The following is a 22,480-nucleotide window of genomic DNA, read 5'->3' as shown; positions in this document are numbered from 1 at the left end:
AGTCTCTCTCTCTCTGTATGTTGTCGGCAGATTGTCACACACTGTTTCTTTATCCAGTCAATCAGATGCATCGTGAAAGTTTTTGTTTTGATTTTACATGGGTGTTTTTTTTTTATGGCTTTCTTCTGTGGAACAAGTCATCTCCCCTCCACCCCCACCCCCAATGTCTGGATTTTGAAAGAAAAAAAAAGTTTTCTGGCTTTGCATTCTTGATGGTTGTGTTTTGTTTTGGCATGAGTCTGATTCTTTGTTTCATTTTGTTTTGCAGTAACATGAGACTAACTTAAGCTGTTTAAGGGTGCGTGTATGTGTCCAGAATAGGTGTGGCTTTCTGTTTGCAGGCATGTGCGTGTTGGTGTCTTAGTACTAGTGTGTGAGGGCATGTGTTGCATTTGTTCCCCATGCTCTGAAAACAGCCGGTTTGTTCAGGCTTGTGTTGTTCCTGCTCTTCAGTCAATGGAGATCAGTGCCACAAAGATTGATGCATGCTTTCTCTGTCAGGGACAGTGGGTCAAGCAGTTTGGAGACAGAACTAGGAAGTAACAGCTTTGGTGGTCAGCTGTCTGCATCGTCTCAGTGTGCATCCTCTTCCTTTCTTGAACTAGCGACAATTTCAGATTTCCTGTCAACGAAGTAATGAGCAGATTGTGTCTTTTGCCTTGAATTGAAAACCAGTTCCTTCCGAAGTGCATTGTCTCTTCCAGCTTCCGTTTCCAATAAATGTTCTACATCTTTCCCAGTGCAGTTCTATAGACCTGCATTCTTGTGAATGGCCTGTTCAGTTTGTGACCTGGCTTATACTGAATTCATGGGTAACATTTTCTTTTTCTTTTTTTTTCTGTTTGGTTTGATTAGGTTCTGCTTGTCTGCTGCTTGTCAAGTGCAGGCATCAGGGTTAGCTGGAATTGCTTTCGTTTCAGTCATTCAGTGACCTTGTTGAGCGGACTTCAGATTTGGTCATATTTTGTGGTGGGGTTAACAGTTGACGTGATGGGTATGGTGGTTGAACAGTTAAAGAGTGCTGGATTCTCACCATGTTTCCTGGATTTGATCCCTGGTCTCAGCGTACGTGGTGGATTAAGGGTGGAGATTTCACCCATCTCCCAGGTCAGTCTGTATGTTAAGATCTACTGGTGCCTGAACCCCTTTCGTGAGTATGCATATGCAGAAGATCAAATGCGCACATTAAAGATTTTGTAATTCTTGTCAGTGTTCGATGGGTTCTGAAGACAAGAACATACCCAGCATGCACATCCCTGAAAATGGAGTATGGCTGCCGAAATGGCAAGGTAAAAACGGTCCTACTCATAAAAACCCACTCGTACATTCGAGTGAATGTGGGAGTTGCAGCCCACAAATGCAAGGGGAGGGAACCCAAAACGGTTGTCTTTTGTGAGGGTTTAATTCCCTGTATGTTTCCAGTGATTTTTGTCCTGTTCCCTCTCTCCCCCTTTCCTGGCCGGTGTCATACGTTAGAGACCTGACGTCCAGTGTGGGATGAAGAGAGGTGAAGACTGCCCTGTCTGACTTATTTTTTGGTGCGTGTGTGAATGTGCGCAAACGCTTGCGTTTGTGCATGCATGTGCACACAGCGGATTGTGCATGCATGCGCACACAGCAGATTGATTTTTTATGTTCGTACTCAGAGAGGATTGACAGTCCTCCCTTCTTTACCAGAGTGCACACACATACTTGCACATACATGTATTCACATTATGAAGGCACAAATTTATGCACATGCACAGTCATAAACTTGTTTTCTAACTAGCATGGGGATTTTTTTTTTTTTTTTTTTTTTTTTTTTTTTTTTTAACTTTCTCCCATATATATATTTTTATCAGCAGGTTTCTTCTGTGTTCATGGATTCAGTGATGTCTGCGAGTGGGGTTTACGTTTGTGACTGGTTTTGACCCTGCAGTTTAGGCAAGTGTACTGCATTTTCAGGAGTGTCCATCTTTGGGCTTGTTTGTATTTCCATGACTCATGAAATGCTGACGTGGATCTTGGAATCTTTAACTTAGATAGCCATCTGTCTGTGTAGGGGATAAGGCAGGGGCAGGTCTTCAAGTGTGTTGTTCTGGGAGATAGGAAAAAAGGAAAAACTTATCTCCACCCTTATTAACCCCACAAGATGCTGGTACCAGGACCTTCAGATAGTCCAGTGCTCCAGGGTGCTTAGGGTTTGCTGATTGCATTTTCTCTGATCCTTTCACTTCATTGTATTTCATCATTTGGTGGTGTAGGTTTTTGTACAGGGTTTTTTTGTTTTGTTTTTTTTTGTGTTTTTCTTTTATCATTGTCACTGTTTTTCTCTAATTATGACGTTGTACGCAGTTTTCACTTGTTTCAGATCCCTACATTGTTGTATCTGCCACCACCTTTTATGGTGATTGCACCATTCCCTTCTTGTTTTTAACTGCTCTGACATGCAGGAGACTGTTTTGTGCGTTCCATTCCTTTTTTATGGGTCTTGTTTGGAGCCCCCTTTTGATGGTTATGACCAAAGGTCATTGTTTTTATGCTTTGTTTTTGTTTTTTAGTGGTTTTTTGAAGTTGTATTGTTGGTAACCTTTTTTTTTTTTTTTTGACCCATTATTAAAGGTTTGGGTTGTTGTTTTTTTGTTGTTGTTGTTTTTCTGTTGCTTTCATTTTCTTTATTTTAATGTCAGGTTAGACTGTTTTTGTTAATTCTTCATTTCCCACATGTATGTTTTGAAAAATGAAATAAAGGAAATTAATTTGGATGTGTCCAAAAAGTAATCAGTATAAATAAACGTGGGTGGGTTTGTTTGTTTTTTAAGAAAAAGAATGAAGATCAGGGTCGTTATAGTTTTTTAAGTGTGCAAAGGACAAATAATTGAATGACAGCTTCTAATGAACCTAGAGCAATAGTGACCGATAAACGTCTGGCTGATCTAGTAATGAGGGTGGAAGGCTTAATCGGGGGGGGGGGGGGAGTTTATACTGACAGTTGGCACCCCAGGTAGCCTTGTGCATGTGTTCATGTGTTGCAGTGGATGTGTATCCAGTTAAGCCTGTGTGTCCACTCACTTGGAATGATTAGATACGATTCCTCGATAACAGCATGGCCTGTTAAGGGATCTCACAGGCTAGATATTCAGACCATATATTTCACAAGAGAATTTGCCATCTGCATTCTGCTTTTTAGGAGTTTTTGATCATCTCATCAAAAAGCAGTAATTTTTTGGTGAAAAGACATAATGTATTCATGAAAAGATGTATTATATATTCACTTCTCTAGGATTTCTTTAATCTGTTTAGATCAAATACATATTGAGTAAAAATAATGAATGAAACTGTGTTCAGTAATAGAATTCATCACATTACTCTCACTTTTTTTTTCTTCCTTCCTCATTGGGCTTCAGAAATTTGTTTCTGTGTGTTGGTATTTTAAGTCATGGTCTGCATGTTGCTAGTTGTTGGTTTTTTTTTGTTGGTGGTGTTGTTTTTTCTCCTTTAATTTTGTGTTGTGGCTGTGTTCATGTGCATGCAGTTTGAAAATTTGGTTGGTTTTTTTTTTAGTTGAGTCAGTTGTGTGTACAGTGGAAAAGAAAGGAGCATGCTCCGGACTGCATGTCTGGTACTGATTTGTCCTGATAGATAATTCGTGTGCTTTGATGTTTGTTCCCATCATGATTCATTCTGTACTCATTAACTTGTCTGCAGTGTGTGTGTGTCTGTGTATGTGTGTGTGTGTGTGTGTGTGTGTACAGAGTGATGTATGAATGAATGTTTACCACAATAACAATACAAGATGAATGGAATGTTTACTAGCGACGGACAGCAAGGTGTGTGACATTACGGACCATGCAGCTTTCATTGAAAATATGTATGGTCCAGGTTGAAGAAAGAAACCCTTACATATTTAATTGTTTTGGTTTTTGACATTTCCTATGTTTTCAGTTTGAAAAAAAAAAAAAAAAAAAGTTGCATCACATTACTAATTAAATATAGAATAGTATGTATGCATGTGCAGACACACCTACATTCTTGCATGAGTTCATGTTCGACTTATGTGTTGAATACAAAAATTCTGAAATAGCCTGAACCATTTCAGTGCCAGAGAATTTTGTTAAAAAGTGCCCTCCCCTTGCCAGGAAATTTTGAGGATTCGGGGGTAATAAATCACAAAAATTTCTAGAACAAAAGCTATGGGCGATACAGAAAGAAGGTAAACATTTTTGTGAAGGAAAATGAGTGTTGATTCTGCTTCTGGGCTTTTTTTTTTCCCCAATTAGGTTGATTGTAGATAACTGTTCAGGCATGTTAAGTCAAGATAATCCAGGACACACACATATGGATGCATACAATGATTTGTACATGGTTGTCTAAAATTGAGGATGACATACCTTTGGTCGGATGGTGTGGGGAGAGACAGGTGTTCACATGATTTGTGGATGGATGCTGTGGAACAAGTCCTTTAGTTGTGGGTTTTTTTTTTGTTTTGTTTTGTTTTTGTTTTTTTATCATAACCTGGTGTGGTACAGGGGGTTGTTGAGTGATCCACACTGCCCTTTTTTTTCAAGTTTGTTTTTGATGTCTTTCAGTCTACATGTCACTGTTCGAAGGAGAGTGAACATGGTTTAGAAAATGTGTGATTCCTCAGTTTGAAATGATATACCCCCATCATCTTCCTTCTGTCTCAAAGTCATAGTCATGAGTACTCAACACAGAATTTGAAGCATGGAAATCGTACTACTCATCCGCTCATTATAATTAGTACTTGATGTAAAATTTGAAGCATGAAAATTGTTCTGACTGTTCTGAACTTGTTTGATGATAGTTTGATGAGTGGTTGGGATTTGTGCTTGGTGTGACCGAGAGCAGGGTGTCATGCCCTGTGATATGATAAGTCTCCACACAATTAACATGTCATCATCTCTCTATTGTTGTCTCTTTTTTTTTTTCTCTTTTTTTTTTAGTCCAACATGCACTTCAGAACTGTCCATGGAGTCTCACAATTGGTAACTGCTTTTCTTTATTCTTCCTGTTTTTCTTCGGATATGTGTCGTTCTTTTTCCTCTGTTTTCTGACTTCCGTGTATCTGTACTGTTTCGTCGTGGCATTTGAATGTGGATATCAGTCTGTCAGTCTGTGTAGTTTCACACAAAATGGATCGTTCATTAGGAAGCAGTGGGTTTGTACAGTGTCGCAGATTTTTTTTTTTTTTTTTTTTTTTTTTTTTTAATGATTTTTTAAATAAATTTTTAAGTTAAAGCTTTTTTTTTTTTTTGCTTTTTTTTTTTTTTTTGCTTTTTTTTTTCTCAACATGAAATGTTTGACATTGGTGTTGATGCAGCAGACTGGATTTACATACAGCAAGCACAAAAGTCTGTTGCTGTTTTTCGACAGAGGTTGGCCGAGTCAACCAGAATTGTTAGTAATTTTTTTTTTTTTTTTTTTTTTTCTTTTTTTTTTTTTTTTTTTTTTTTTTTTTGATGATGATGACTTATTCAAGTCATGTGTCTCACTCTGTGAGGGCACAATTTTGTTTGATTAATGGCATTGTGTAGGAAAACACTGTGATTGGATTTTTCAATTAGCTTTCTTTTTTTTTCTTTTTCTTTTTTTGTGCCAGTGGCTACGAACCATGACTTCAGAGTGGCTTCTGTTGGTCACTGGGAATAATGTCTTCTTGATTTGTTTGTGGCATGGATGTCTCTTTGTACTCTCTTTGTTGTCTCAGTGTTAAAAGGACACAGCTGTCATTTTCTGCCTTTGATCTGCAGGATGTGGTTGGAAGTCCTGTTAAACTTAAATGTTTGTCAAACGTTTTTTTTTTTTCTTCCACTGTGCACCTGCAGGGGGGCACTGTGCTGTTGTCATCTTGCATGATGATCTTGAAGCTGCTGTTGCTCTATTTCTGTCAAGTTTTGGTGGATTTTTCTTTTTCCTTTTTTGTCGTATTCTGTCTCACTTCTTTAGGGATTCACGATACACTTGTCTTTTCTTTCATCTTACCTGTCCGCTCACTGTACTTTTTTCACACAAAAAATGTTGTGGAGAAAAATCACAGTTCCACCCCTGAGCTCAGAAAAAGGTATGTGACTGTCATATTGCATGTGTGGAAGTGTAACAGCTGTTTCTGTGCATGATGAATTTCCCTGTACAGGGAGGTGTTGCGTTTTTTTCGGGTTTTTTTTTTGTTTGTTTTTTTTGTTTTTGTTTTTTTACATTCAGGTTTATTGACCTGAGGTGTTGTCTGTTGTTGATGTGATTATGGAGGAGTTAATTGAGAGGAAAAGAAATGAAAGAGGAAGAACATATTGAGCTGTATTGCTGCGCTGACTATTGTGTCAGATAACAATTGCAGTGATGAACAGTAAATGATTGTGGTATTATTTCTTAGAGGTGCATAATCAGGTGGTATGTACGTAAGACTGAAGGTTTTCAGAAAATGAAATAGACTCAGAGTATGAGATGTTGAGAAATGTGTCAAACAACATTTGCGGTGATGAACTGTGAATATGGCAGTATTTCTTTAATGGACAAACTCTGTAAGACTATGAAGGTTTTCAGAAAAAGAAATGGACTGAAATTATGAGAAGTTGAGAGGGAGATCATTTGGAGTCAGTGATAGAAACAAAAACAGACCAAAAAAAGCAATGTGTTATGGTGCATGAGAATCATCAGTGACTGATTGTTGTGCAGCTTGCATGTTTAATGAATGGTTCTACGTCTCTGACTGTATCTTGGCACTGACACTGCATGCATTCTGTAAACTGATGTCTTGAGGCTAAGCTTACATAGTGCAAACATTCTTCTCATGTCCAGACTGTTGTGTGAACAGTGAAGACCATGATTACATTACACATGTCACCACTGTGTTCAAATGGTTACAATCAAGACTAAGGTCGTAAGGTTAGAAGATAAATGTCCACGTAAAATTTACCTGAGATGATTTTATATTCACCACAGAAAAGGTAACTGTTCCATTGCAACATATATGTCATGGGGGTGTTGATACAGATAAGAAGCGAAGGCTGTATTCTCACGACATACTTCTGTGTCGTGGAAACTGCTGATGATTCAGCAGCATTTTCTTCTGACTTTTTGTGAGAAGAGTGGATTTTTTTTTTTTTTTAATGATTCATTATGGATTCCTATCAATCATTTGTAAACCTACTTAGCGGCAGATAATTTTGAACAAGTGACATTAGTGTAACAGAAATTTAGTAGTTTGGACATGCTGATAGGCACAAGTTGCAGGGGGTTTTGCTGTTCATTGTGCAGAAATAAATTTATACATATACAGTCTGTGTAGAAACATGTATAATCAGTTTTGAGGTGTGAGACAATGAATACGTGTTGCTAGCGTTGATGGTTCCAACTGGGACTGTGTGAAATGAAAATGGTGAAGTTTCTGGAAGAAAACTGATCATAGTTTTCGGATTCCTTTCGTGCAGGCTAGATGGAAACATAATAGGAAAGAAAATGCCAAAAGTACCAGAATCACAATGAATATTGTGTCCTTGCGCTGTAAATAGAAATAGTGTATTGTTTTAAGTTTGACTTGGATCAGCAACTCTTCATGTTTTTCAACATGTGTGTGAGGTAAGGCCAATTGGTTTTCACTCCTTCACCCTGTTTCACCCCATATTATGTTCAGAAATGAAGAGAAAAAAATTGGAACTGAAAATTTACTTTGAAATTTTGCAATTATATTTGTATGACATCTGTACTTTTTTTTCTCTAGGGAATGATATGCTTGGAAAGTATTATATTCTATACAGAGTTTCTGTTCTCCCCCCCCCCTCCCCACCCCCTACCCCCCCCTTTTTTTCTTTTTTTTTTTTATCTTTTAGAGATTTACATCTTTATGCTGCTGAATATGTTTTCTCTCTTTTTTGCAGTGTTTTTGAGGACAAGTGCAATCAGAGTTTCAAATGTTGGTGTTTGTGCAAGAAGTTAACATTCACAAAGGTCTTTTCAGCAGACTTGACAGTTCAAAACAGCTGAAGTTTTGCAGGTTCAAGGGGTTTATGCTTAAACTGTATATGTATTAGGGACCAAAGATACAAACTGTGTGCTGGGATTGGATTTGCTGTGTAAATTGTTATAATTTTTTTTTTACATGATTTTTACCATTTGCAAATATTTTTTCCTGAGAATCAGTTGGGTTTTTTTGTTGTTGTTTTTTCATTTTTACATGTAATGCAAGATGCTTTGGAAGTACTCAAGTCGATGCACGCAGTTGAGTGATTGACTCGGATACCGGATGCCTTTCACTTCCTGATGGAGACCATCCAGACCTCCACTCCATGACCGGCATGCTGACAAAATTCAAGTTTAATGTAGAAGACAAGGCAGCTCAGAGTAACTTCCACTTCAGACTTTATTCTGCCCTCCTGAAATCAGGAAAATTCCCTTGCACACGCGTGCACACACACACACATGCTTGTAACGCTACCCTTCTCCACACATGCACAATGTTCTTATGCTTAACGCTATCACACCAAGTTACGGCATGAATGAAAACGCTAACTGCTTCAAATTAAGTGACATTCTTAAAAATGAAACATGAGAAGAAGAAGGAGAAAGGCTAAACTTTGCACAGGACAGTACACATGCACAGACACCAATGGACACTTCTTGAGTGAAGTGACGGGTGATGCTGTGAGTCAGAGCGTGTGGCATGACATGACAGGTGGCGCTGTGTGTGTGTCATTAGAGAGCAGGGCATGACATGACAGGTGGCGCTGTGTGTGTCATTAGAGAGCAGGGCATGACATGACAGGTGGCGCTCTGTGTGTGTGTCATTAGAGAGCAGGGCATGACATGACAGGTGGCGCTGTGTGTGTCATTAGAGAGCAGGGCATGACGTGACAGGTGGCGCTGTGTGTGTCATTAGAGAGCAGGGCATGATGTGACAGGTGGCGCTGTGTGTGTGTCATTAGAGAGCAGGGCATGACTTGACAGGTGGCGCTGTGTGTGTGTCATTAGAGAGCAGGGCATGACGTGACAGGTGGCGCTGTGTGTGTGTCATTAGAGAGCAGGGCATGACATGACAGGTGGCGCTGTGTGTGTGTCATTAGAGAGCAGGGCATGACGTGACAGGTGACGCTGTGTGTGTGTGTCATTAGAGAGCAGGGCATGACGTGACAGGTGGTGCTGTGTGTGTGTCATTAGAGAGCAGGGCATGACGTGACAGGTGGCGCTGTGTGTGTCATTAGAGAGCAGGGCATGACGTGACAGGTGACGCTGTGTGTGTGTGTCATTAGAGAGCAGGGCATGACGTGACAGGTGACATACTGTGTGTGTCATTAGAGAGCAGGGCATGATGTGACAGGTGGTGCTGTGTGTGTGTCATTAGAGAGCAGGGCATGATGTGACAGGTGACGCTGTGTGTGTGTGTCATTAGAGAGCGGGACATGACGTGACAGGTGGCGCTGTGTGTGTGTGTCATTAGAGAGCGGGGCATGACATGACAGGTGGCACTGTGTGTGTGTGTGTGCTGTGCAGGCGTCAGGGGGCAGCGGTCGCAGCCTGGAGGTGGCGGCCAACAACTTTGCCACCATCCGCACCACGTCCATCGTGCGGCAGGAGATCAAGCAGCACGCACACTCCAACGAGTACCGCAACTTCACCATCTACAAGCGCCTCCGCAAGATGCACCAGAAAGAGCTGCAGTCGGTCAGTGTGTCTGTGTGTTGGGGGGGGAAGGGGGAGGGGGGGAGTGTAGTTTATTGGGGCCAGAGATTCACTAGATTTTTTTGTCTTCTTTGTTTCTGAGTTATCCTGGGGATAAATGGATTTTTTCCTTCTTTTAATTGTACTTATTATCCTGATAGTAAATAGACCCTTTTTTTTGCTTTTTTTCTGTTTTTTTTAACTTGCCCCTTGTCATGAAAGGTTGGTGTTTTTTTGGGGTTTTTTGTTTTGTTTTGTTTTGTTAGCATCGGGTTGATTGTTTTGTAATTTGATTGCTTGATTGGTTATTATCTATATTGTGATGAGATTTTTATCTTTTTTTTTGTTGTTGTTGTTGTCCTTTTGCGATAATGATTAGTTATTATTTCAGATTGAATGCTTTGTGGGGTGGATGAGTAGTGGGATTTGTGAAAGTGAGAGTGTGTGTGTGTTCGTACATGTGTGTACATGTGGTATTGAAGTGTTTTTAATGTGGTGTTGTTGTTGTTTTTAATCTTTCCTTTACCCTCAGTGGTTTTTGTTGTTGTTGATGTTATCAGTGTGAGGACAAAAAGTGCATGAGGTTTACAAACAGTCATGATGGTGGTGGTGGTGGTCGTATTTAGTGTTAAGATAAAGTGTATGGGATTGAAAAGAAGTGATGATGATTGTTGTTGTTAAGCAGCAATGATGATTATTGGTTGTTCTTTACGTTTTCAGACTTAAGATGATAAAGTGTGTGAGGTTGAAAAGCAGTGGTGATTATTGTTGTTGTTAAGCAGTAATGATGATTATTGGTTGTTCTTTACGTTTTCAGACTTAAGGTGATAAAGTGTGTGAGGTTGAAAAGAAGTGATGATGATTGTTGTTGTTAAGCAGCAATGATGATTATTGGTTGTTCTTTACGTTTTGAGACTTAAGATGATAAAGTGTGTGAAGTTGAAAAGCAGTGGTGATGACCGGCTGTTGTGTGTGCTGGCAGATGGAGACCAGGTTCAAAGGGGAGATGGAGGAGCACAAGCAGAAGTTGGACAGAGAGTACGAGAGCCTGCGGGTCAAGTTCAGCAAAGAACTTGACCGCCTCAAAACAAACAATGCGTCTGAACTGGAGAAACATGTGAGTGTGTGTGGTGTGTGTGTGTGTGTGCGTGTGTGAAGTTTAGCAGAGAACTGGACCGCCTCAAGGCCAGCAATGCATCTGAACTGGAGAAACATGTGAGTGTGTGTGTGTGTGTGTGTGGTGTATTTGTGTGTGTGCGTGTGTAAAGTTCAGCAAAGAACTCGGCCGCCTCAAAACCAACAAGGCTTCTGATTTTGAGAAAACACGTGAGCTTCTGTGTGTGTGGTTTGTTACTGTGTGTTTGTATGGTTTGTCACTGTGTGTTTGTATGGTTTGTCACTGTGTGTTTGTATGGTTTGTCACTGTGTGTTTGTATGGTTTGTCACTGTGTGTGTATTTTGTATATCAGTGTCATTGTCTGTGTATGTTGTGAGCCCTTTGTGTGTGTGTTTGGCTTTGTGTTTGTGTCATTTGTGTGTGTCACGTTCAGCAAAGAACTGGACTGCCTCAGACCAAAAACGCTACTGAACTTGAGAAACGTGTGTGTGTGTCATGTGTGACTGTGTGTCTCATTGTGTGTCATTGTGTGTGTGTGTATCATTTTCAGCATAAAACTGGACTGCCTAAAGACCAGCAGTGCTTCTAAACTGGAGAAATGTGTGTGTGTGTGTGTATGTCACTGCATGCATATATATGTATGTTTGTGTGTTTTAGGTTTGTTTGTGAGCTGCACTTTTTAATTGTACAGGATATTTGTGTTCTGTTGTGGTGTCATTAGGGGTAAACTATTCTGTTGCCTGATATTGCAGTATCTTTTGTTTTGTTGATCCTGTTTCACTGAATATATAGTTGGTTTATACATTGCTAGACTAGGGTATTGAATTCTGCTGCATCAGGTTGAACTTTTTCTTCATTGTCACCTTTACATGGCCACTTGTTTTTTTGTTTTTTTTATGTGTGTTTTTTTTGTTTTTTTTATGCTTCATATTCAGTTTATTCATTTGGCAAACTTTAAAAAATAAGCTGAGAATTTCATAGAATTGTCCTCTTGCTTTTTGAATGAATTAGTAGATGATGCTTGTTTGAGATGAAGTGGCACTTCATTCCATGCATTTGTGAACTCTGTTACTGAAACAAAAATTTCTTGTATTAGCAGGTGTTGTGTAGCGTATACAGATTTGTTCAAACGCAGATTAATGCTGGACAAAAATAATTTCTACCAGTATTTCTAGCGGAACCGTACAGTGTACTGAGGTGCAGAGAAAAAATAATCCCGAGACACATCAACATGACCATTGAAAAGGTTATATGTCTCAATCGATGAGATCATCATTATCATGTGTCCTTCTGTCTTTAACTGGCTTGAAGACATACTTGGACACAAAACAGAAATGCTAAAGAATCGATAGACAGATAGAAAATGCGAAAAAAAACTTAGCCGTATGAAGTGCACAGGAACAGGTGTCGAGATGGCTGCCGGAAAAAGAGGGCGTTAGCCAGGGGGACAAAGGGGACGTTACCTACTTCCGGGAGGTTATCGGCCGTAGTACTTTCGTTTTCTCCGCATAGGCGGATAGTAGTTTGCACAGGACAGAAATGTCAGACCCCTGCCGGAGCCTGCACTAATTGGGTCACGGTAAGTATGTTATTCAAACGTAATTTGAGATAGAAAATTTCCTTTATAAGTCATGTGCCTGCATTCATGTATGAGCTTTGTGGCGCTTCTCTACACCCTCTCAATTGCAATAGATTGTCGTACATGTGGCCACTGTTGTTACAGTTGAAGAACAAGTCGGCGGAAGAGAAGAAGCTGATGCGAGACACGTCACAGACCCACGAGACGGAGAAGAGGACCCTGAATGACCAGATGAAGAAAAACTACAAGGTTGACAAGGACCGCATGAAGAAGGTAAGGGCAGGGAAACTTGTGTATAGCATTTGTGTGAGCATGTAGTTGTGTGTGTATATGTTTGTGAGCTTGTGTGAGTGAGAGAGAGAGAGAGCTCATGCCTGTATGTGTGTGTGTGTGAGCTTGGGTGTATGTGTATGAGCTTGTTTGTGTGTGTATGTGTATGAGCTTGTGTTTGTGTGTGTGAGCTTGTATTTGTGTGCGTGTGTGTGTCAGCTTTTGTTTCTGTGTGTGTGTGTGTATGTGTGAGCATGTCTTTGTATGCATGTTTGTGTGAGCTTTTGTTTCAGTGTGTATGTGTGTGTGTAAGCATGTCTTTGTGTGAGTGTGTGTGAGCTTGTGTTTGTGTGCGTGTGTGTGTGTGTGATCATGTCCTTGTGTGTGACCTTTTGTGTGTGTGGGAGAGAGAGAGAGAGAGCTTGTTTTCTGTGTCCAATGTGTGACCTCTGACCTCAGGGCCTGGACACGAGCACTCCGAAGCGAGAGCGTGACGACATGATGCGGGTGTACAAGGAGACGCTTGCCCGGCGCCAGAAGGATGCGGAGTTCCGCCTGGAGAAACACCAGAAGGACTACCTGGAGTTCTCCCTCCGCCGCTTCAAGCGGCGCGCCATCCTGACCTTCCACCGCCTGGAGCAGAAGCTGCTGAAAGAGGTGAGGGGGACAGGGGTAGGGAGGGGCAGGGGGAGGGGGGGGATGAGAAGGGATGCTAGGGAGATGGGAGGGGCAGTGGGGGTGAAGGGTGTGGTCTCGGTCTGGGTGGATGGAAGGGATTGCTTGAGAATACAGAGGGGGCAGTGGGGGTGAAGGGCGCATTCAGTGGAGAGGAGGGTTTGCTTGGCAGGAGGGGAGAGGCAGTGAGGGAGAAGGGCACAGTCTGGGGGGAGGAAGAGGTTTCTTGGGAGGGGCAGTGGGGGTGGAGCAATCCCGGGGGGTTGGGGGGGGGGGAGTAGGACTTGCTTGGCAGGAGGGTAGAGGCAGTTGGGGAGTGGGGGGAGATGGGAGGGCTTGCTTGGGAGGAGGGGGAAGGACCTGTTTTGGGACGGGTGATTTGGGTGAGGGGGTGATGGATGATGTGGGTGAGTTGGATCATTGGAGGGATAGGTGAGGGAGAGAATTGGATTATTGGAGATATTGAACTGAATTCAATCTTTGATGAGGGAGGGCTGGGTTATTGGATGAACTTTGGTGAGGATGTACATTGATTGACTCATTGTACCCCACAGCTACATGCATGCTACAGTTATTTTGGACCAGCACTACATGGGACCACTGCAGTAAAAAGTAGGGTTGTTCACAATAACGGCGATAATTGATGGAGAATTGTTGATTTGGAATAGCGAACAGGTTAGAGAAATACTCCTATCAGGTGGAAATACTCCTATCAGGTCCACAGTGCAAGTAATCATGGTACAAAAGTTTACTCAAAAACCTTGAGCAGAATGCGTTAACCAACACCCATGACGTGCCTCTCCTCCTTCTCTTCCCGCTCCCCAGGAGATGGGCCAGAGGAAGGCACAGCTGGACTACGAGCACGCCATGCTGGTGCGTCACCACGAGTCCACGCAGGACCTGGAGTACAAGCACCTGGCGGCCCTGCAGAAGTGCAAGGACGAGCAGCTCAAGCGGCAGCACGAGACGGAGAAGGAGAACCAGAAGGACTACAACGCCCGCGCCGAGCAGGAGCTGAGGAAGAAGCATGCCCTGGAGGTGAAGCAGCAGCCCCGCAGTCTGAAGGTGGGTGTGGGGTAGTGGGTAGGTGGGTGTATGACTTGACTTGACTTGACATCATTTATTGTCATAAAATCCTGAAGGATTAATAGACACAACAAAGAACAAAGGGAACAAAGAAATAAACGGTCATCTAATACGCATGCACTGAAATACATAGTTGGAGAGTTCTTTTTGACAGTCATCGCAGGTGAATAAATCACTTGGTTTTAGGATAGTGTTTTGTATTTTTCTAGAGATAACATTTGATTGATGATCATACTGCTGTATAGTTGTGATTAGATGGTTTCGCAAATTATGAAATAAGATACACGTATCTAAGAAATGTAATTCATCTTCAACAACTTCACATATAGCACATAACCTCTCTTCTCTGGGAATGTTTGCATATCTTCCTCGTTCGATGTTTAAATAATGTGCGCTTATTCTGAGTTGACAAAGAGCTTGTTTGTGAGCAGGATCAATTTTATCAGTTGTATGTGTGTGTGTGTGTGTGTGATGTCGTCACATTGTGTGTGATGATCAGTCGTGTCCTGCTGTGACCGCCGCAACAGCTGCAGAGGAGGGGCAGCTAGCTGCTGTCCGGGCTTTGTGTATATGTTTGTTAGCTTTTTTTCTTTTCTTTTTTTTATATATATATATATATTGTGTTTCTGGGGTTGTGTTTGTTTTTTGTTGGGTTTTTTTTTGTTGGTTTTTTTTTTCTTGGTTTTTTTTGGGGGGAGAGATGCTCTGATTGGCTTTTAGCTTTTTTTCTGGGGGTGGGTTGGGGAGGGGGGGGGGGGTGTCTTTTAAGTGACAGTGATGAATAGGTTTTCTTGTGTGTATTTGGTGTGTGAAGTGTGTATTAAAGTTTTCTGTAATTCTTTTCAGATATGTGGGGTTGAGGGGGGGGGGGGGTGTTGCTTTTTTTGTTTTCAGTTGGTTACGTTTTTATTTGATGGCGGGGTTTTTTTTTCGGTTTTTTTTGCTTTTATTCTCTGTTGTAGCATGGTTTGTATCATGGTGATGGTGCTTCATGTGGGGTGGGTTTGACAGGCGAAGGAGATCCAGATCCGCAAGCAGTTCAACGAGGCGGTGAAGACGCAGCAGCGGCAGTACAAGGCGCTCAAGGAGCACGTGCTGCAGACGACGCCCAAGCCGGAGCAGAAGACGGTGGTGAAGAAGCTGAAGGAGGAGCAAATGAGGAAGCTGGCTGCCCTGGGAGACCAGTACGAGGCCTCCATCGCCGAGATGCTGCAGCAGCAGAATGTGAGTCTTTTTTTTGTTTTTGTTTTGTTTTTTATTTACAGTATGGGTGAACAGAAATAGAATAGAATGGAATGCTTTATAGTCATCATGTAGAACAGAATACTTGATTTTCATCATGTACAATAGAATACTTGATTGTCATGAAAGCTTGATTAAGGTTTGTAAGACACGAAGACAGTACATATATATATATATTTTTTTTTTTTTTTTTTTTTCCCAGTTTGTTGTGCATAATTATTATCGTGAAATCCTCTTGTTGAAATCACATTGATATCTGTATAAGATGTTATAAAGAGAAACGAGTCATGGACAAATTTTGCCAGCCTTGCCAGTAATTCTTTTTAAAATGTTAGCTCACTAGGTATGGCATTTTTACGACATATCTTTTTAATAATCTCTCTTCTGTGTGCCTTCATGTGCACAGGGTTTGTACAGTTTGCAGAAGCTTTTGAAATTAGAAGAAAAAATTATATGACATGCCTTTCTGAAGGCATTAAAAGCCTTCAAAAAATGATCCAAGGTTTTTTTTGTTTGTTTGGGTTTTTTTGGTGTTTTTGTGTGTGTGTGTGTGTGTGATAATTTTCACTTTGGGGTCTCTGTATTACTGAAGCAAAAAAAAAAAAAAAAAATTGCACATTGGTTCTGTCAGTGATAAAGTACAGTAGCAAAATGTTGAACTTGTATTCAAATTTAAAAGTAATACAATAAATGGTAAAAGCCCTGATCCTGAAAAATCCGTGTAGCAGAAAACGATTCATGTATCATACTCACGTATCATACCTTTCCATGTACCTGATGTGATAGCTTTAGTTTTTGGAGTTTGGGTGTTTTAAAGGTTGTTAAAAACAAATTCTTAAATCTGTTTGAAACAAACCTGTTTGAATCTCGTGTTTGTGTGTGTGTGATCATTTTTGGCTGCCATTTTGTAACCTGTATGGTCATTTGCCCAGTTGACTGTGTTTCGTTGCTGGCAAAGCATTGTCTGTGTACATCATATTAGCTGCTGTTTGGGAATCGGTATACATATATATATATCATGATTGTAATCGTATCAGGTGTTGTTTGGGGAGTAGGTTTATATCATTAGGATTGTAATCTCACTCGCTGCTGTTTGGGAAATCGGTATATATCGCAATGATTATAGTTGTATTGGCTGTCTTTTGGGGAATCATAATATGTCATAATGATTTAATCATATGAGCTGTCTTTTGGGGAATCATTATGTGTGGCAATGATTGTAATCACATTAGCTGTCATTTGGGGAATCATATGTCATATCGATTGTAAATGATCAGCTGTCTTTTAGGAATCATGTCATAACGATTGTGATCATATTAGCTGTCTTTGGGGGAATTGTTATGTCATGATCATGTGTTTAGTTGGTGTAGAAAGGGTTCACTCTGTCGGGCCTGTTGGCAGCAAGAAAGAAGACAGAAACCCAGAGATTTTGTTTCTTCAGCTGATCGCATGCTCAAGGGCATGTAAAATGCCCTCATGTAATGTCTGTTTTCATGTGTTAAAGTGATGAGTTATTGATTACACCAGGAGAAAATATTCCGTTTTGAAGAATGCTGTTTAATTATAGCTAGAAACTAGCTTTCATTCTGCTTTCCCTGTTTTGTAACAATGATCATTATTCATAGCAACATCATCGGGTCTTGGTTACTGAGTATGCATGTGAATATGTTTTAGGCATGATTGTGTAGAAATGAACAAACAAAAATCAAGGCTACAACCAGTACTCAGGTTATATAAGTAGAGTCTAGCAAGAAGTCTGTGGATTTTAAAAAGTCTGTGTTCTACCTGCTTGATCTTCTGTAGGTAGCTGTGGTATCGTCCAACCAAGAGAGCAGAATGTTGTGTGTGTGTGCGTTTGTGTTTCTGTGTGAGAGAGAAGTAGAAAAAGCCAACACTATGTTAAAGCTGTGTGTGTGTACATGTGTGCGCCACACATAATGTATGTCAGTATGGTCCATTGAGAATGTCAGTCTGTGTGTATGTGTGCCACACTGTGTGTATGTGATGCGAGTCAGTGTGTATGAAGGACACAGTGGTGGTTCTGTCTGACTTGTGAGGAAGCTGCTTCCACAAGTGACCAGCAATGATCACAGCAGGATGTACACACTGTTTCTGGCTGAGAGTTTGACTGGAGTGAGTCTTTTACTTATTGGCAGGCACGAAGAATAAGACAGTAGGCTTTTGTCTTTAATTGTAATTAATTTTTCCAGTGTATTGAGAAGCACACTAGCAAGAATGCTTTTTCTTTCACCAAGAACTGGGGTACAGAATCAAGAAAGACAGACAGAGGAAGAAGAAAAAATGGAGATAGGGAATAGAGGGAATCAGTGGGGGAAAGAGAGACAAATTAAAAAAGTAAGGAGGAACAAAAGCTTGCACTCACAGAGGGATGGGGATTGGAGGGGAGGTGGGGGGTCATTTATTTTGGTCACAGGACCAGGTAGATGAAAAAAGACCGTAAACATGAAGTGTGGAGTGTGATGATAATAGAGTGTACAATGCAGATCTGTGACATTGAGGGTAAGGTGGGGGGGGGGGGAGGGGAGTGTTGGTGTTGGGAGGTGGAGGTTGTAGTGGCCATTGCATGATGCCCTCATGTCATGTTTTCATTGTTTTCTGTTTTCAGCTGACCATGGTAATGTCTATGACCACCAACTGGTGGGACTTTTTGTCTTGCTGCTGTGCTGTTCTGTGTGTGTGTGTGTGTTTGTGTGTGCTAGTAGGTGATGGTGATGCAGGTGGCTTACAGGGTATGGGGTTAACGGTGTGGGTTTGTGCGTGTGTGTATGTGTGTGTGAACTGCTGGATGATTGAGCTTGGCACTGTTTTGGATAATGCATGTGCATGTCAACCCTCTGTGTGTGTGTGTGTGTCTGTCTGTCTGTGTTGACAGTCATGTGTACATGAATGTGGGTGTGTGCCTGTCTGTCCCAGTTTGTATATTAGGGGCAATGATGTGTGTGTGAGTTTGTGTGGAGGCTTATTTATTTGTGATTGTGGTGTGAGATTTAATTCAGATTCTGTCATGCTTGAGCGGATGTATATACAGTAGCCTGTGTGTGTGTGAACATGGTTATGTGTGTGTGGGTGTGTGTGGTTACTGTGGTTGTGTGTGTGTGTGAGTGTATAGTGTGTTTGGTGGCGGGTGTGAGCAGTTGTAGAGCCAGGCAATGTTACCTAACAATGGCAACAGATTCAGAAGGCTATTCCTTTTCATTTTTTTTGTTATGTTTGTTTTCTAATAGACGACATGGTTAATTTCTCAGAGTATGTGTTTTCATTGTTCATCTCCATTTATGTCAGTGGCCTTGACTTAAAAATTTGTGTTGCTTTGTAGATAGTGCTTTTCTTCATTCTTCATTGCAAAAAAAAAAAAAAAAAAAAAAAAACTTTGAAAGAGTAGCAGTCACAATTTAAACATGTTTAAGTCTCATGATTGGCAAGCATGTGAGAGATGCAAAACAGTAAAGGCGAGATGCATGAACTTAGGCAGAGTGTACGATTTGTATATATGTATGTGTGTGTGTGTGGCAAATCAGCAAAGAATAGATTGTACAGCAGAATTTGAAGTGGAAAAGTCAGTATTATTCTAGTGTGAAAATAGTTTTATTTTGCATGAAATGCGGCCATTTATGAAGTTTTGGTCAGTCATACATTAGGTGTGATTGAATGAGATTTGTTACTGATAGAGTAAGAAACTGAGATTGTTATTGATAGAGGGGGAAACCAATTCTTACTGATAGAGTAAGAAACTGAAATTGTCATTGATAGAGTAAGAAACTGACATGAGGAGATGGAAGCGTAAGGAATGAATACCGGGTTTGTGACTGCCGCAAGTTATAAGCAGACCTGCTAGCTCTTCTGTTCTCAGCGGTGTCATAAGTTGTTGGGTGTGTGACTGTTGTTTGTAAGTTGTACGATGTTATATAGAGCATCAGAAAAATGATGCTGGTCCTTGCAGAAACAGCAGATAGATCCATATGCTTGTCTTCAGCAGAAATGGGAATAGAAAGGAGACTGATATTGTGAACATTATTCATCAACTTTGTTCTGTATCCCACAGAATGTTTGACAGAGTTTGACAGTGGTGTTATGTATGACAGCTGTGGTGTGGGGAGGGCTATGTGGAAGTGAAGGACATCAGTGATTTTTTTTTTTTTTTTTTTTTGAACAAGTGTCAGCACTTGGACTTCTGAACAAGCGTTAACCACTTTACTCCGACTTTCCTCACTCTGCCCAGGTGTGAACGTTGTGTACCTGACTTTGGTCAGGGGTGGGTTAAAGCAGCAGCAGGAGAGGATTAGGGCCCCCGATTTCTTGTGCCTAGCCCTAGACACGGTGAATATTGAATAAACTGCCCCGGTGGCCGTAAAAGACAATGGGGCCTGTAACCTATTAAGCGTATGCAAGCGCATAGGCAGGGTACCTGTGTAGACCGTTGCCGTGGGTGAGTGCTTTTGGACTGCCACTGAGGTGGGTGATCTAACGCAGAGGGCCTCGCTGAGGACTGGAAGGGCTGCTAGAAGACTGACATGGTATTCAGCATCGTGTGTTGTGGATGCCTGTGTGTTGTGTTTCTTGGTGACACAAAACTCAGCTACACTGTCATCCTGGACATGATTTTCTTTTTCTTTTCATTTCTTTTTTCTGTACTCCCCTGGGGCACCTGCCAGGCTTCCTCCTTTACCGCTCCCGCCCCCCACCCCCATCCCCACCCCAGAGCATGGTTCAGGTTTGCAGTGTCCCCTCCCACACCCCAACCCTCAAACTTCCTCCTCCCCCCTGTGTATCGGTGAGTCTCCTGAATTTCACTCTGTGCTGCATGAACAGGGCCAACATGAACAGGAATATGTGTGTTGAAACAAGCTGTGCCCAAATATAGTGGCTGTTCTATCGTAGAAGCCACCACCCTAGGCATCAGTCCCTGAACGTACAGTTGTACATACAGATGCTGCTAGTGTCCCTGTTGTGAGTGTCTGCATAATGAGGTGAAAGGGTTTGAAATCATTAGCTCCCAGACCACTGTTTTGTTGTCATTGTTGTTGATGATGCAGTGATTTTGTGATCGCGATTCTACTGAGCAGTTTTTGTTTGATTAAGAAAAAAAAAATCAGTTTATTCTCATACTTACCATTTCATTGTAGTTTTAAATGTTCGAAACTAAACTTAAACTTACCATTTCATTGTAGTTTTTAAATATTCCTGCTAGATTGTCAGGTCTTCTCTTTTGGTTTGTGTTTGACTCATTAATCTCAGTGCATATGTATATATATATATATATATATATATGGTCATGTCTTTAGGTTGATGTGTATTTTCATCCCAATGTATGTTTCGTCTTTGACAGTAAAATGATGCCAGAAATGAGTGGGGGAGTGGGGCCGGCTGTACCATTCTGTACTATTCGTATGTTTTTTCAGCAGTGTGAGTGGATTAGAAGTGCACGTTGAGCGCCCTTGTCTCTGGACTGGTGTAAGTTGCATACCATTGTCTTATTCAAGAACTGACCGTGTTGTGTGTCGCTTTGTATAGAAAGTGGTACATACAGGGCTTCTGTCCTGATAAAAAGAAGAGACTTTGCCATCGCTCAGCTCTGTGACTCAGCTGTCATGGTTGTCAGTAAGGGGATTAGTAGGTGGTGTCCGCTGTATGTTGAATCGGAACAAGGCACTGCTGAACACCACCAAAGTGACTCAGCTGCAGTGCAGGGTCACACACACACACACACACACACACACACACACACACACACACACACACACACACACACACACTCTTTACGGATGTATCGTTGGGAGTGTTGCATGATAAATTTAATGACCAACTGAGCAGGTGTCAGTATCTCTCAGCCTGGTTGATACTAGGATATATTATGAGAGCACAGATTTGTCAGGTAGTCGACGGGCGCAATAGCCGAGTGGTTAAAGCGTTGGACTGTCAAAGCGTTGGATTGTCAATCTGAGGGTCCCAGGTTCGAATCACGGTGACGGCGCCTGGTGGGTAAAGGTGGAGATTTTTACGATCTCCCAGGTCAACATATGTGCAGACCTGCTAGTGCCTGAACCCCCTTCATGTGTATATGCAAGCAGAAGATCAAATACGCACGTTAAAGATCCTGTAATCCATGTCAGCGTTCATTGGGTTATGGAAACAAGAACATTCCCAGCATGCACACCCCCGAAAGCGGAGTATGGCTGCCTATATGGCGGGGTAAAAATGGTCATACACGTAAAAGCCCACTCGTGTGCCTACGAGTGAACGTGGGAGTTGCAGCCCACGAACGCAGAAGAAGAAGAAGAAGAGGAGAAGTTCCAGAACTCTTCTTCTGTCCCGTAGTCTCACAACAGTAGGGGCACCACTGATGACCTGGCAACAAGTTCTCTCCATTTCTTCTTCGTTCCTTGTCTCCCTCATGGTTCGTTTAGTCTCAGGCCTGTCTACTCTGAGATGTTGTCCTACTTCATCTCTTTTTCTGTCTGCCTCTCCTCCTTCCTTGCACTGTGCCTTGCAGGATTGTCTTGGCACCTCCTGCTGATTGCAAGGAGCACTAAAAAAATAAATAAATAAATAAATAATAATATAAAATAAAAGAGTGATTGTACTGTTTTTGGTGTGCTGGTTAGTTTAAGAGTTTCAGTTTCTGAAGGAGGCATCACTGCAGACAAATGCATACACATAACACCACATCTGATTGGTCAATGCTTGACCAGCAGCATAATCCAGTAAACTAGCCAGGCCTTGAGTGAATGCATATATGTGTACCTACCAGAGTGGAGTTCTACAGAATTTTGCCAGAGGGCAACAGTTACGTTGCCATGGGTTCTTTTTTCTGTGCACCTAGTACATGCTGCACAGAAGAC

At 41.5% G+C, this 22,480-nt stretch overlaps 1 protein-coding gene across 2 annotated transcripts in view; it reads left to right on the top strand.

The window, feature by feature from the left end:
- Positions 1-22,480, top strand: part of LOC143274818 (serine/threonine-protein kinase TAO3-like) — a 42,187-nt gene that overhangs the window by 14,419 nt on the left and 5,288 nt on the right. For both annotated transcript variants that reach the window (XM_076578748.1, XM_076578747.1), the window contains 6 exons: positions 9,484-9,654; positions 10,634-10,768; positions 12,492-12,620; positions 13,077-13,274; positions 14,118-14,357; positions 15,390-15,602. In XM_076578748.1, coding sequence (XP_076434863.1) covers positions 9,484-9,654; positions 10,634-10,768; positions 12,492-12,620; positions 13,077-13,274; positions 14,118-14,357; positions 15,390-15,602 — 1,086 coding nt within the window. The remainder of the gene's footprint in view (positions 1-9,483; positions 9,655-10,633; positions 10,769-12,491; positions 12,621-13,076; positions 13,275-14,117; positions 14,358-15,389; positions 15,603-22,480) is intronic.

Source organism: Babylonia areolata, chromosome 29 (assembly GCF_041734735.1).
Source record: "Babylonia areolata isolate BAREFJ2019XMU chromosome 29, ASM4173473v1, whole genome shotgun sequence".
NCBI classification, from domain to species: Eukaryota; Metazoa; Mollusca; class Gastropoda; order Neogastropoda; family Buccinidae; genus Babylonia; species Babylonia areolata.
This window is presented reverse-complemented; position numbering and strand designations above follow the sequence as displayed.